Genomic DNA, 16,433 nt, shown 5'->3' with positions numbered 1-16,433 from the left:
GCATGTCAGTAATAGCAAGTGTAGCAACCGGGCACTGTATGGATGAGGGTGGCGTTTCGTCGGATCGCATGGGCGATCGGGAGAGTGCATCTGCATCAGAATGTTGGCGCCCAGATCGATAGATGACGCGAATGTCAAATTCTTGGAGCCGAAGAGCCCAACGTCCAAGACGGCCTGACGGGTCTTTCAGTGACGCAAGCCAACAGAGCGCGTGGTGGTCTGTCACAACATCGAACGGATGGCCATACAAGTAAGGGCGAAATTTGTTTAACGCCCAAACTATAGCCAAACATTCTTTTTTTGTGACAGAATAATTGGTTTCTGCCTTCGTGAGGGCACGACTCGCATACGCAACCACATATTCCAGAAAGCCAGGCTTGCGTTGCGAAAGGACGACTCCAAGACCAACGCCGCTGGCGTCCGTATGAACTTCGGTCGGTGCAGTGGGGTCATAGTGGCGTAGAACAGGCGGTGAGGTAAGCAGACGACGCAAAGTGGTGGAGCCTTGGTCACATGCCGCAGTCCAATCGCGAAGGTCACCAGGGCCAGCCAGGAGGTTCGTCAGGGGGCGAAGATGCAGGCATAATTGCGCACAAAGCGTCGAAAATAATAGCAAAGGCCGACAAAACTTCTGAGCTTTTTCAGTGTAGTGGGCCGCGGAAATTCTGCGACAGCACGGAGTTTGTCAGGGTCGGGAAGGACGCCATCTTTGGAAACGACATGGCCAAGTATGGTCAGCTGGCGGGCTCCGAAGCGGGACTTTTTCAAGTGAAGTGGAAGGCCGGCGGTAGCAAGGCAAGTAAGGACTCCGCGTAGACGAGAGAGGTGAGTGGTGAAGTCAGGGGAGAAAACCACCACGTCGTGTAAATAACACAGGCACGTCTTCCATTTGAGGCCTCGCAAAATGTTATCCATCATCCTTTCGAATGTCGCGGGCATTGCAGAGGCCGAATGGCACTACTGTATACTCATACAGGTCATCAGGCTTAATGAAAGCTGTCTTCGAGCGGTCGGATTCATCCACTGGCACTTGCCAATAGCCCGATCGCAAGTCCAAGGAAGAAAAGAATTCAGCACCATGTAGACAATCCAGGGCATCATCAATGCGCGGTAGAGATTAGACATCTTTTCGTGTAATCTTGTTTAGGCGACGATAGTCCACACAGAAACGGATCGAGCCATCTTTTTTCTTAATGAGCACTACGGGCGACGACCAAGGGCTGCAGGATGGCTTGATAACACCACGGTCAAGCATGTCTTCAACTTTCTCGGTGATGACACGACGCTCGGTGGATTACACGCGGTACGGACGCTGGCGTAATGGTGCGTGATGTCCCGTATCAATGTGGTGAGAGACGGTACTTGTGCGGCCTAATGATGCTTGGTTCCAGTCAAAAGAGGCGTGGAAATCATTTAAAAGAGTTATTAGCTGCTCATGTTGTGTCAGTTCGAGGTCATCGGCAATGGAGCGACAAAAAACATCCGGTGGTACTCGGTTAGATGGCACATGGGGTGTCAGTGCTGTTACGTTGGCAGTAGCTACGTCGTCGGCAATAGGGAAATGCACAGTAACGTCAGCGTCCACAGACTCGATGGTACCAATAGTCTCGCCACCGTGCAAAACCTAAGTGTACGAATTTGGGTTTGAAATCAGTATTTCTGCAGCACCATGATGAACCGTGAGGAGGGCGAAAGGCAACAATATAGGCTGGCGGCGAATGAAGACGGCAGCGGGTGTAAACATGACCGTCGCTTCGGCAAGCGATGCGCATGAAAGAGGGGCAAACACAGCACTGTGAGGAGGAAGGTCAGTATCTGAAGCTACACAGATCCTGCTAAGATCCTGAACTTGAGAGTCGTGAGATGGCAAATCGCACAGAACGGAGAACGGAAGCTCAGCACGTGCACAGTCAATGACGGCATGATGGCGCGACAGAAAATCCCAACCGAGAATCGCATCGTGGGAGCAACAAGTTAACACAAAGAAATCAATCGAATGCAAGATGTCTCGAATCAGCACCCTGGCAGTGCACATAGCGACTGGCTGTACTTGTTGTGCACTGGCTGTTCTAAGCAATGGTACCGACGCCTTCATGGTCACTTTCCGTAATGCACGACAAAGCTTCTCACTAATCACGGGAACAGCAGCACCTGTATCGACGAGCGCAAAAGATTTGATGCCATCAACGGACGCTTCAATAACGTTAGCGGGGGGAAAACGAGGACTTTGATGTTCCGACGATGACGCAGTTCATGCCTCAGGAACTGCGGAAATCAGTTTTCCGCCTCAGTAGTACTGGCACTGGGTCTACGACGCATGAGTGAGAGTGAGCGCCAGCGAGGGGAAGGCGAGCGACGAGTGCCGTAGAGCTGTGACTGCGGTGCCGGTATGTCATCAGCAGCGTAGACTTCCGGTGGTGGTCGTTGAGGCATACGGAAAGGTCGGAAATCGGAGCTGGGTCGTCGCGGGCTGCCCACGAAGGCCGGCAAGCACCGGTGGCAGAAGCGCATTACATGACCCGGGGTACCGCAGGCATAGCATATTGGGCGGTTGTCCGCAGTGCGCCAAGGATTTGTACCCTGCTGCTGTGCACTGAAAAAGGGATCCGCCGGCCGGCGAGGAAGGCGGAGGAAAGAACACCGGCAGACGAGGCGCCCGCGCAACGGCTTCAGCATACGTCAGAGGCGCGGCCACGGGAGCCAGCTGACACGGAGGTGGAAGAGCTTCGGTCACTTGCTCTTGAACTATCTGTCGGATCGCTGGAGCCAAACATTGAGAAGGATTCTCCGTGGTCGGCAAATTCGAGAGCTGTCGTGCAACCTCCTCGCGCACAAATTCTTTTATTTGCGTCAGCAAAGTTGTGTGATTGTCGCCAATAATTAATGCTGCTAACGAATCTTCCGTAGGCGGTGGGCGCCGAGCTAAGATGCGTTGTTTCCGTAGCTCGTGAAAACTTTGGCAGAAACTGATAACTTCAGCCACGGTACGCGGATCCTTCGCGGACAACATTTGAAAGGTGTCCTCATCAATGCCTTTCATAATGTCTTTCATCAAAGCCTTTCATAATCTTGTCCTGTTCTGACATTGATGGATTCACGCGTTTACACAGGTCAATGACATCTTCGATGTAACTTGTGAATGTTTCACCGTGATGTTGCGCACGCCCACGTAAGCGTTGTTCTGCGCGAAGCTTGCGCGCAGCGGGGCGCCCGAACACTTCTGCGAAACTTGTTTTGAATATGCTCCATGTTGCGAAATCGTGTTCGTGGTTTCGGAACCAGAGGTTCGGTTAAGTAAACCAGCACGTTGTGCAACTTGGTGACGTCGTCCCACTTGTTATGCTGGCTCACCCGTTCGTAAGATGACAACCAATCCTCCACGTCATGATCATCGGTGCCGCTAAAGATGGCAAGATCCCGCTAGCGCAACACACCGGAAACGATGACCGCCGGAATCTGTGGTGCATCTTCCTGGGTGGTTTCGTCAGGCATGGTCGCAGCAGTAGGTAGCGTCCTGCTTTGGAGTTCCAGTTTCCGAGGTCTACCCCGCAGCTCCACGAAATGAAAGGGGGTTTATTGCAGCTCGTACGCGGGATCGCAAGTAGCGCTTGATCGCGAGTCCTAGGCGCTCGCACGAGCAGCCCGAGCTCGGGCCTCGCGCCACAGCGGTGGCAGTCCGCACAGCGCCACATGCATATTACCCACTACAGTAGCTACATCTATACCTTCAACATCATGTTCTTGTACTTTGCTCTAAAGTAAGGCGTTATTGTTGGCCAAGGTAATGGACGTACTGCGTCATTACACGTTGCGATCGGGAAAACTGGGCACTTGATGAAAGAAACCGTAGAAGGCCGACGCACGCTGGACAATTAAACTATCGCGGGCACTGCTGACTGGCGAAAACAGTTGTCGCTTGCATAGCAGTGCCGCTTTATTTCTAAACAGCATAGCGTCCCATATGAGCGGTCACCGCGATACGAAACAATAATGGGCAGTTTAGCCCAAAGGCCGACCGATTGACAGTTATGGCAAGCTTGGCGTCGGGCTCGAGCTCCTCAAAAGGTGTTCTCAAATTAAACGGAACCGAAATGGTGCAACACGGCTTGCGAGGGGAGTGATAATATGCAGCAGCAGCAGGCTTGATGAGGGGCGCTGCCGGTGGCATTGCAAACTTGGCGTCTCGACAGTGTACGTGAGACCGACAAAAAATGGTTGCTATTACTCAGGTCTCCGTAAAAAGAACAAGCCCGCTCCCCGTATGAGATGCTCAGACTACCTCATGCTCCGATTGGTATGTCATGACGCATACTGTTCGTTACGCTGAGATCGTACTGAAACCACGATGTGATTGTGAGGGACAGCAAATTAAAGTTTATCAGCTGGATTTCTTTAATGTCCACCCAAATCTAACTACACAAGCCTTGTTGTGTTTCGACCCCATCGAGATGCGGCAACCGCGGCCAGGAACCAAACCGCGGCCAGGAACCAAACCACGACATGTGTGTGTGTGTGAAGTGATTTTTAAAGAGAAATGGAAGAGATAAGTGCAGTGCCGTAACTGTCTGTCACAGGAGGACACCTCAGCAGCATTGCACGGGGAAAGGGTATAGGGATAAAAAGATGAAGAAGATAGAGACCGGAAGTAAAAAAGAGAAAGAGACCGGAATAGTAAAAAAAAGACATAATGTAGTTAAGCGTTTTCGGGGCCTACAGCCGCGCTCTGAGGTGTGTTGCTTCACAGTTTTCCATGAATGCCGAAAATGCACGATTGGTGATTTAGCTGCGTCCATTGGGGAAGCGTAGTTACTGCAGGGTGTTAGATGGCAGGCCACATCGGCAGTAGGAGGCGTACAGAGCCTCCCTCTCGGTCATCGAGCTTAGCAGTCCAATCGGCTTTCTCGTTGTCGGAGCTAAAGGCGTCGAACGAGACCTTCTAAGCCTCCGCGCATTGCGCAGTTGATGCCGAGATAGCATGACGACGCGAACAATTTTAATATGTCTATATGCTTTTCATCACGATAATGCGTCTCTATCACCACCGTTCGCAGCATGGAAGAAGTGGAGGAGGTGTGTGACCGCTTGGCCATCATGATCGACGGCGAGCTCCAGTGCTTAGGTTCGCTGTCGCATCTGAAGGCCAAGTTCGCCCAGGGCTACACGATGGCCGTGAAGATGCATGACGAGTACAAGGACGACTATGAGTACACTAACAAGCTCATCCGGTCCATCGCTAACACCTTCCCCGACAGCAAGATACAGCAGTCGTTCGAGGTGCGTTCCAGCGGACGTACATGTATGCGCCTATATTATGTATCTTTTTAAATAGGCGTATGCAGGGTATCCCAAGTAACCAGCCAAGAATGTAAAAATGAAAGGCGCGTCGGAAGCGAATTGAACCGAACGCATACTATTCGCAATAGCCTATAGTAACTCAGGCAATTTCTTGCTTTCTCGATAACTCAATAATGAATGAAATACCCAAATTTTTAATTATTGTCTGAGGACCAGGAATATTATATGCAGAATTGTAGAGGACATTCAGAAACCACCGATTGAGTTTTCCTCTACGGATGTTTATCACGTAGTTCTTTTTTCCGGGTTGCAAAGAAAGCCCGTGAAATATGAACAAGGCCAGCTGACGGAGCGTGGGCGCAGTGGCATCGTGCTGTTCTGAAGCGTGCGTTCGTTGAACAAGGTCGGCTCTCGCCGGATGACGGCACAAATGCATGCTGCTGGCCGAGCGCTGCCGAGGAGATAAAGGGCACACCGACGCTTCCCCGTTGCAGGGGTGGGATATACAGGGTGGGACACCCTGTATATACTGTGTATCCCTACAAATTTATTAATCCAAGCACAAAACTACTCAACACAAATTGTGCCACCCAATGCCAAATGCAGAAACATATTAATTAACAGTGCATATTCACTTCAATCAGCGGATGTAACAAGCGATTCTGTCAGCAGTTTGTGTTTCTCCGTACTGATATAAATTAGTCCAAAGACCTGGCTCGTCACGTTCATGTTTCTAGCTGAACTCTTTCAAGTCTAACTCTGTGCGCCGTTCGAAGTAAAAATGGGGGACTGCTACGATGACAATAAATACTGGCTTGGTGAGAACACATCCGAACTCAGTTACTCCAAGCATTTTATTATGGAGGAGGCGTTGCAAGCGTACGCGGCTCACACGTGATACCGCATTGCTACGCTTCAACCGAGAAAGGCTGTTGGCGAGAGGCTACACAACTCCGGGAACAAGATAAACCTTGTGATGCGACGAACCTGGCGCCAAGAAGGCGCGGTGGGAAACAGAAGTAGGCAGCGGCACCATCGCCGCTTCTATACAACAGTGTGAACGAACGAGCAGCTGAAGAAACAGCGTTCTCTCTCTATCTTTTCTTTTTTTGGTGGTGGTGCGAGGGTCACAATTCTCAGTTCAGCTGTGCTTCGCTTCATAGTAACAGCAGGTGCTTGGTGACGTGCGGAGTGAAAACCTGAGAACAATCCTGAAGAACCCAATGGTAAAGGGGATAGAAGAATGGGTGTAGTTGCGCTGTTAAAACAGTTGTGCATGCAAATAAGTTTCTGCCCCGATCTGCTCAATCCTTGCTCCTCGTGAGCAGGACTTCCTAGCCCTGGGCGGAACCTTATATTGGTTCGAAAAGCGAAATGATCCACTTGTCCTGGCGTCAGAATATTGGTCAGAATTTAGCTCTCGTCACCGGCCTCAAGCGACGGTCGACCAGCACCGCAAATTCTGAACACGTCACGTATTTGTTAAACATGTTCAAAGTGAACCCATCCTCGGCTAGGAGCGGAACCGACGAAGAAGCAGGTTACTTTGGGTTCTGTTTCTTCGCACGTGCGACCACGGCGACACGCACCCGCAGACCCCACGAGCGTCCCGTGAGCGCACGTTTCGGTATCTTCAATGTCTGCTTGGAGTTGTTCCCTCTGCGTCGACGATGGCTGGAGGCGCAATGTGCGTCCGAAGAGATAATGGAAGGTTACTTGTGCCGTCAATGCTGCCTTCTCAAGCAGACGTTTTGCTGGCTTCGCTACTAACTAGACTCTGGTGCCAGCGTGCCAGTGTCGACTCCACGGAGAGAAAGGAATGGTGCGCTGAGCTTTCTTTACCCCATCCTGCCTCCTACGGAGGTCTGTCTGGAGCGATGCATTAACCGCGGCATTGATCAGATCTCTGTAACCAGCGCTGTTCACGATGTTTCTCTCGCAAATACTGTCCTCCGCCGGTACAAGAGCTGCGTCAGCTTTCCTGGGATACTGTGGCGGTAAAAGCCAATCCCATAAAGACACTTTGATGTTTGAAGTTTATTTAAAAATAAACTTTAAACTTCAAAACATTTATTGGGCCGCGCTTTTTCACTTGTTCGGGAGCGCCGCACTTTCGTTCAACATAGCACAGTATAGCAGGCGGCGTCAGCACTACGTGTTTCTATCTTACTTCGCGCAGACAATGCAGAACGTATATGTTGTAATGTTCGGTTTCATTTTCCCTTGTACTTATCACGTGACGCGCCGAGAGTCATATGGCAGCGATAGCGCTAGCGCAGCGGCGTGCGAGGGAAGCCCGAGTCGATGACGAAGGGTTAGGTTAGGTTAGGTTAGGTTCTATTCTCACCCACATATCTTCAGGTGTGTGACAATTAACGAGCGCCCCAAAGGAGTGTACTCACTAGGAAACTGCATAATAATTGTCAAGAAGAAAGGCCCAAGGAAGATATGCGTGCCTTATGAACTTCACTCAACTGTTCTAAGAAAAGTTTATCAACATTTTGGGCGTGTCGGCGGGCAGAAGACATTGTCACTCCTGCCTCCGCGATACTATTCGCCAGATATAAGGGCCGAAGTCGCCAGCTACATTCGGCATTGTGACACGTGCCAGAAATGCACGAAGACCGAAGCAATGAAGTGCAGGTCACCAGAGTCACTGCCTTCAGCTGAATAACCTTTTGATCGCCTTGTAATGGACACCATTTGTGGATTGTCTGGATACGGCACATCAAAAATGTTGATCCACTTGATCAACGACCATGCCACTCGCTATGTATGGGCCTTCGCTCACAAAAGTGAACACAGCGACGCCTACATTTCACCGTTGAAACGCATTTTTGCTGCGGGAAAACGACGGACGTTGCTTTCTGATCATGGAAGAGCGTTCACAGCAAGACAATTTAAGCAGTTCCTAAAGCATAACCCAATACTTCGACTCTTCACGTCGTCTCATCATCCACATTGCAAGGGTATGAGCCCTAGGACAAATCAAACCATAGTCACCAGGTTTCAATTCAAGATCAACGGTGAACCACAGAAGTCTTGCATTAAGCTGCTATCGGATGTCATCGACATGCACAATATGACACCTGACGAAGTTACTGGTTACGCGCCTTCGTACCTGATGTACGGAATTCCATCTTATCCAGCTGTATTGAAGCAACGAGATGAAACTGTTCAGGTGATGAAGCAATTAACTCTTCGGTTAAAAGCTCGCAGGCTACCACAAAAAGAACAATATAATCTAGCACTGGAAGTTTCTCCCACATGACCTACAAGTCAGTGACTCACCACTTCATGAGCACCATAGCAGCCGAACAACGGCAAGGTCAGTTCCATCATGGAAGGTCTTTACAAGATTCTGCGCAGGGTGTCGCCCGTAAACTATGAGATAAACCGCTCAGGGATGCCTCCAGACAGAGACAACGACATTCTTCATGTCAGTAAATCGCCGCGTTATTTTGCACCTTCCAAACTCAGACTTTCTCGAGGGGAGGGGAAGTGTGTGACGATAGAAGAACGCGACGGCTGGAGAAGTTGACAAAGAATTGTGCGTGCTTTAGAATAAAAGCATGACGTCGCAGTCATGGCACGGCTCTTACGTGTGACGGTTATATATATATATATATATATATATATATATATATATAGCCACCCCAGGGCCCCACTGCCCTCTGCTGCCAGCCTGGCCTGGCTACTTCAGGACTTTTGTCTTGCCAGGTCAGAGCGGGCGAGCTGCGCCTTCCACTGCTCCAGAGTATTACTGTTTTTTGTTCTATGAGGCTGCTTGGTGCATTTTTAGGTTACATGTATTAGAGTGGGCATGCAACAGCACCAAGGGCAGTTGACCCCATAGCGAGTGGGATACATGTCGCTGAGCTTTTTTATGCGGGAAAATACCCCTGTCTATATTTTGCGCCAATCGTAGACATCTTCCACGCGAAACTGTGGCTGAGGCGGCGTGCATGTTCTGCGGACTACGCGCTGATGAGCAAGCATCTCTTCGGCATTGAAATTGATTGTATTTCGTGAAGGATAGTCGTTAAACTTAGAAGAGGACGCCATCGCTTGGTTAGTCGACGCTCGAGCTAACCCGCTAGCCTGAATACTCGGTCCCCTGTACCCCCGCGTGTCCCGAACACCTGAATAGGCGATATCGGTTTTTGAGAGATTTGGAGAATATCGCGAGGCTAGCCGCTGTCGCGTATCCCTTTAGAAACACGTGATCTATCTCCCAGGGGGGCGTGACCACGACCGAGTGCCTTTGCGAACATAAGAAAACGTAAGATGACATGGTTTCTGAAACAAACACATTCTGTTTCCGGGAAATATTTTGCTGAAGCCGCGGTCAGACAAGAACATGAAACGCCACTGGAATGTGCCGTTCAGCACCCGGCATCGTAGCTAACGAGTAGCTTTTCCGATCGCAGTCTATGCATCCCGTAAACGTAGCTTCAACTATAAATACTACATCTAAAGGTCCTACTTCTCCATCGCTCGGCAACTCAAACGTAGACACGAGCCCCTGGCTGGTGCTTTCCCACTACTTTGACCATAGTAAAGCATTCAAGGAAAGCAAAACAAAAGTCCTTAAATGGGCACTTAAGAGAAAATACAACTTGAGCTGTAACAGTAAATCATCCTTCTACAACACGAAAAAAGCCACGCGAGACGATGCTTGGTGTAGCAGAAAACGTGCAATAGTGAAAGACAGGTGCCGTTAAAGACGGCTGCCTTGAAGTTCATGTACCGGTGCCTGGTGACGTCATGAATTTTGACAGCGTCTTACTGAGGCCTCTTTAACTATTTAACGGTAAAGATAGGTGTGTTCTCATTAAGCAACCAAAAAGTGAAGTTAGCATGGTACAAGAAGCTCCACTGCGCACTAACGGCTCAATTGATAAGAAATGCTAAATGATCAGTGACTCCATACATACGCAACGGTGCTGGTATTTCTAGTCTAAAATCCGTGAAATGCAGTTCGCCTTTGATTTTATCTTGATGGATTCAATCTCTTAGCGCGAAATTGTCGACAGTAGAGTCATGGCTTGGTTTCACGACTCGATGTCCCTAAAATTCCATCGAATTCAATTTTCTGTCCACCTTGCAAAGAAACATACTGTTTAGTACTAGAGTGCCATTCAACCAATGTACACATTTGAGAGTTGTCAGTACAATATTGAAGAAATGTGGACCGCAAATGTTCAACTGAAATTTCAAGAAAAATTCTTATTGATACACTCGAGTTAAGCAATCTTACTTCATCTTTACTCTCCGGTATACATCATCGGCCATACACATGAGATTAGAAGGTTACGGGCAATGGCCTAGTATAAATTATGAGCCGTATTGCCGGAAAGATTGCACCCACCAGGATCGGACGCACGTGAATTGACCAACGATTAGGAAATCATCCTGCTAATGGGGTGCCAAACGTTCAAAGCATAATTCTATTTTCGTGGCCCCCTCATCCGACAGTGTCAGCGCATTGTAGTTACACTCTCACCCTGCCTCGTTGCCCACTCTCAGCGCACGTTGCCTCAGCTCCCACTCTTACCCACTCTCAGCGCTCGTTGCCCATGGCGTTACCTGTTCCGGCGTCGCAGGGCTTTCTGGAGTACCACATGGCCGACACGGGCCTTCCCTGGAGCGAATTGTTCGCGCTGGCCGAGTCGATCAAGCGCAAGCACAACGTCCTCGAACTCTTGATCAGCGCCACCACTCTGGAACACGTGTACGCGGCCCTGGCCCGATGGGAGCGCGGCCGCGCCCGCATGCTGGCGGCCGCAGCTTCGCACGGTGCCGACGAAGAATGCGAAGACGACTAACTCGTGCCGGCGACCGTCGGCCAACGTCGTTCGCGCTTGGTTTAGCGTGCGCGTGGGCAGGAACAAATGCGATGGACCGAAATAAGTGTTGCAGGACCACTAGCGTGGACGTCGAACGCTGGTTTAAACTGCAGGTCCTAACACACGCGAAATTGTAGCGCTTCTCCTTTCCGCGATTTTGCGAGATTTCCTTTTTCTTGTTTGGTATTGTGCTGTTTGGTATTAACGCGATGCCCGCGTTAATGCCTCACTTTAAATGTTTACGCAAGAACTTGCGAAGCGGTTTGATTCCTATTGGGATACTAGAAATGTTGGCGTAGTTGTTCGGGCGCTGAAATTAATTTCATTCTGATTTCACTGCCAAGTGCTTTTTATAATGTGTATGTAATACCATGGCCACTACCGTGCCGACAGCAGAAAAATATACATGAAAAGGACTTGCATGTGGGCATTTAACAAAACAGTGGCGAATAATTCTGACATGATAAACTACTATTACTTGGCGGAGGTCATTGTGGTCAGGGGCTGCCATAAATTTTACGACTGCATTACGCTTTATTTTTGGGGTATGTGGCGGTACACGCCCATGTTGCATTGTGTTTCCGGCACTATGCGTGGTTAGCAATGTGTGAACACTACATACATACTGACGCACTGTTTCTTAGGTATAATATAGACTTGTTAGAACGAAGCCAATCTTTCTCTACCTATTGCTGGTTTTCTTAGGGCTTTCCGGCACACTCTACGAGTATGCAATTAAATTATGCCATTTAGTATGGTCACACGTTTAGATTCGGAAATCCCCGCAGCTTTCATTCAATTATTTTCCGGCTTCTCTTAGCAAGGCTGGCTTGGCGTTTCTCCCTCCTTAAAGGATACCGCACGACCGCGCTCCTATGCAAGGCCTGAGCATGGTGCTTGGAGAAAAGAAGAAAGCAGCTTTTCTCGCTCCTTCAAGGATACCGCACGACAGTGCTTACGTTTTGGAACATGTTGAAAAAGGCTGAAAATTTAATACTTGAAAAGTACTATTAACTACGCCAACGTATCCTTGCGCATAGCGATTTCTACCTTCCCTGTCTGTTAACTTTTCTCTAGTACTTGAGTGATTCAATAAAGGGAATAATATACGGACAAGTTTTTGCGTCCGTCCCCATCAATAAGTGGGACATTGGGATATACAGCCGCTGGGACGTTTGCCCACCCCGAGTTGAGTTTACGATATCACGTAATGCTGTAATGCATTACGTGTTCATTAGATGATAAACTCTAATTATGCTGATAACGTCACAAGAGGCCATGTTATCACACGAGGCGTGTCCGCGGACACTTGAGGCCAAAGGAACGCAGCACTGCGCTCTGAGCATGTGGCTGTTCAGCAGAGCTGGGGCAGCGTTCCGCATAATACCGCCTGTGGTGTGCTGCTCTTGTGTGGTCTGAGGGAAGCAGCCTGGAAAGTGCGCGCTACAAACGCCGACGGTTTTCGTTTAGTCTAATCTCGTGCACCTTGCTGCATCTCGTGCAGTATGCACAAATGCAGCTGGCAGCGCTCCTATGCAAGGCCTCCTGAGCATGGTGCTTGGAGGGAAGAAAACTAACGAGACGCCCACATGGGCCGAGCGATAATAGAAAGGTTTGGACGAAGTCGCACACTCCCACTCGTATACCTGTTGACGAGGTGATGAACCACTTGCGCGTGGTAAACGTGGCTGGAAGTTGAGTGTGCTCCGCATGTTGCTGGAATGTCATGCAGTAGAAGCTCAAAGAAACAAGCGCTTTCATTTACCGTACCGCCAAAAAATTGCAGTTCATCCAGCAATGTTCCCTGACAATGACCAGCTCTTTGACAGTAAACTATGGTCAAGTTATTTAAATGATGTTCGAGTTCTGCACGTCATGCACCAAAGAGATGCGGAACACAGCCTCCCATCAGTGGTCTCTGGGGTGAGAGCTGTATTTAGAGCGCGTGCTTCCCGACGCTTGCCCTAAAGGCACGAGTGAGGGAGATGTGCTGCTCGCAAAGTGCTGCTACTACCAACGTTTCCAACTGACGATGGTTATAGCACCTGTCACTCATCATTGTCATATCTTTAAAGGGCGCCTAAAACACGTAAAACACGGTGAGGTCGAAATTTAGTTGCTGATGTTGCATTTGGCATCGTTTATCGTGACGGCAGTGTAAACTCGATGCACGTGTTCACTTGAAACTGTGAAAAAATATCGGAGGTGGTTTAGACGCCGTTTAATACACAATTCCTTGAACATTTGTACGGCGATTGGGTTAAGGCCATTTCTAAGCCATGTTACATCTGCAGTTCTTGCACTATTTTCATCTTATTACCGTGTGCCTGGCGCTGTTTGGCCGGTACTGGCTCTTTCGTTGAGAAAACCCAATAATCAGTCAAAAAATTCGTGAGGCCGCAATAGTCATATGAAGACAGATTGTCAGCGCAGCTGTTTAGGCTACTACATACTTGGGCTGTATACATTATGAAATCATGCCTTCGTTTCATACGGCACCACACTACGACGACACAAGTGGTGACAGAAACAGAAACAGAAACAGAAACAGAACAGAAACAGAACAGAACAGAAACAGAACAGAAACAAGAACGGGAGACAAGTGCTGCGTAACCTAGGCCTGGGACCAAAGGAAATGGGACCCGAAAATACAGAGGTGCCTGTACCGGGCGCAATTAGTAGACGGCTACGGGTATGTCCGGTGCCAAGAAATATGAACCCTGAGTTCCACAAAGAGCGGCGGGCGGCGAGGGCCAAGGCGCTCATCGATCTCCATGCCAAAGACAGGGGTGCCGTGTTTGTGGACGCGGCAGAGTATCCCCATGACAGAAAGGCATTCGCCGCTGCAGTCGTCGGGGCATCGACCGGTGCAACTAGAACAGCGGCGAGTGTGCGGACTCGAGGGGCGCATCAAGCCGAGGAGGTGGCCATTGCTTTGGCCATCGCCGACCCCGAGTGCACGACTGTGCTCTGTGATTCTAGGACGGCAGTGAAAAATTACGCCAGAGCAAGGGTGTGTGGTGAAGCCGCGCGTGTGCTGCGTGTGGTCGATCTCGCCAGTGAAAGTCGGTGTGTGGTGATAAAGTGGTTTCCGACCCACATGGGCAGTGATGTGTCGGATCGCGGCAACGCTAACCACAACGAGACGGCGAACGCGGCGGCGCGAGGACTAACCAACCGTGCCGCTGCTACTGCAGCCGACCCGTCGTGGTGGTGGGAAACCAAGGACAAAATGACTTCCTACAATGAAATTGTGAAATGGTACCGACTAGAGCGAAGGACTATGCCGCCACCTCATCCGGGCTTGACCCGTAAGGAGGCGGTTTTATACCGACAACTTCAAACGGGGTCGTTATTCACCCCGGTGCTGATGAGTCACGTGTGTCCAAGTGTTTATGAAAGTGATCTGTGCTGTGTGTGCCGAAAGGAAAGAGCCACTGCAGCTCACATCCTTTGGGACTGTGCTAAGAATCCGCATGAAGCTGCAACACTAACAACGATCCCGCCGCGGCTCGAGGCCGCAACGAGATGCTATGACCAAGATGTTCAAACCCAGGCCGTCCAGCAGATCTCGGCGGCCCTCGAAAGGCAACGACCGAGCGAAACCGGAGGGAGGCTGCCACCCCAAAGGAGGGGCAGGCGCGGTCGACCAAAGGCAATAGTGCGGCCGCGGCCGAAGTAGAGGCGCCACACGCCGCGAATACGTCATGGCCGCGTCACGGTAACGCCTCCCTAACAGGGAAGGCTAACCGTTCTGCAGGCGTTCAGAACAAAGTTTCGTCACTCACTCACTCACTCACTCACTCACTCACTCACTCACTCACTCACTCACTCACTCACTCACTCACTCACTCACTCACTGATTATTGGGTTTTCTTGATTATTGGATATATATATATATATATATATATATATATATATATATATATATATATATATATATATATATATATATGTGTCAATGAGAAAATTGTGGAGCAACACGAAAAACTCCTGATACAGATCTCTGTTGCTCAATACCTTCTACATATCAGTTTTTTTTTTCCAAGCTTGAATGCCGCCCACAAATGCAAGCAAAATATATATATATATATATATATATATATATATATATATATATATATATATAGGGTGTCCGAGTGTGTCTCTAACAACGCCGAAGTTATGCGGTCCTACTTGGACCCAAGATATTAAAGTGATTTATGGATGCTGCCGGAGTGTACGACGCCTGCCTCACCTACGCCGCAGGTCGGCTCGCTATTGTAGCCTCTCCGGGACCGGCCGACACAATTCTGTCCACGCGCCGTGACAACGATGTACGACGGCAAGGCTGTGTACGCATGCGGGGGATGCATACGGGGGCTAGAGATAAACAGCTTCGCTGTAGTAAATAAATTAATAAATACCTTTAATCAACGGCATTATTTTTAATGCCCAATCATGAACACCCAGTCAAATAATTATTGTAATGTTGAGTATTTTGTTCAGGAACAATTGTGACTGGCAAATGTAAAGGAGGTTTACACGTCCTTAGTCTCTCCTTCAGAAAAGGTCATCTGCTTTTGAGTGAGTGAGTGAGTGAGTGAGTGAGTGAGTGAGTGAGTGAGTGAGTGAGTGAGTGAGTGAGTGAGTGAGTGAGTGAGTGAGTGAGTGAGTGAGTGAATAAACTTTATTGTAGGTCCGGCGAGGACGCGAACTCGTCGCGCACCCGGCTAGTCCCACGTCGGGACCGGCAGGTCTAGCCCACCGGCCCGGTCGCGGGCACGCCGGACAGCCAGGATTTGCTTTTCTAGAGCGGGGCTACGCAGAAGCCAGTCCCACTCCTCCTTGATGAACTTGGGGTATGTCGACCCGCACTCCCAGAGCATGTGGGGTAGAGTGGAGGTCTGGCCGCAGGACGGGCAGGCGTCGTCGCGATACACGTCGGGGTAAGCCTCGTGGAGAGCGGACAGACACGGATATGTGCTGGTCTGTAGGAGCCTAAGCGAAACGGCTTGCGCCCTATTCAACTTGTGGTGAGGGGGTGGAAAGACCCTTCTGGACATGTAGAAATATTTAATAATCTCGTTGTGAGTAGCAGGAGCGTCCCTGTGACCTTTGCAGCCTAGGAGAGGTCGCAGAGGTAACAAATAAAAGCGGCAAATTAAGAAATCCAAATCACTGCAGCAACAAGCGGAACGTCGAAAATTCTGTGCCGTAACAATACTAATCGAATCTTGAATATTCACATGAGAAACAGCTGCGTATGGGTATAATTCGCAGAGAAAGGCATAGCAGTTACATTTTTTT

The 16,433-nt window shown here is 49.5% G+C and overlaps 1 protein-coding gene across 1 annotated transcript in view; it reads left to right on the top strand.

Annotated features, from left to right (window-relative positions):
* Positions 1-12,227, top strand: part of LOC139048065 (phospholipid-transporting ATPase ABCA3-like) — a 134,194-nt gene extending 121,967 nt beyond the window's left edge. Inside the window, exons 24-25 of the mRNA XM_070522459.1 lie at positions 5,052-5,274; positions 10,902-12,227. Of these exons, the coding sequence (XP_070378560.1) occupies positions 5,052-5,274; positions 10,902-11,123 (445 nt within the window). The 3' untranslated portion in view covers positions 11,124-12,227. The remainder of the gene's footprint in view (positions 1-5,051; positions 5,275-10,901) is intronic.
* The last annotated feature ends 4,206 nt before the right edge of the window (positions 12,228-16,433 follow it).

Source organism: Dermacentor albipictus, chromosome 7 (assembly GCF_038994185.2).
Source record: "Dermacentor albipictus isolate Rhodes 1998 colony chromosome 7, USDA_Dalb.pri_finalv2, whole genome shotgun sequence".
Lineage (NCBI taxonomy): Eukaryota > Metazoa > Arthropoda > Arachnida > Ixodida > Ixodidae > Dermacentor > Dermacentor albipictus.
Note: the sequence above shows the minus strand (reverse complement) of the source record. Positions and strands in the feature narration are given on the sequence as shown.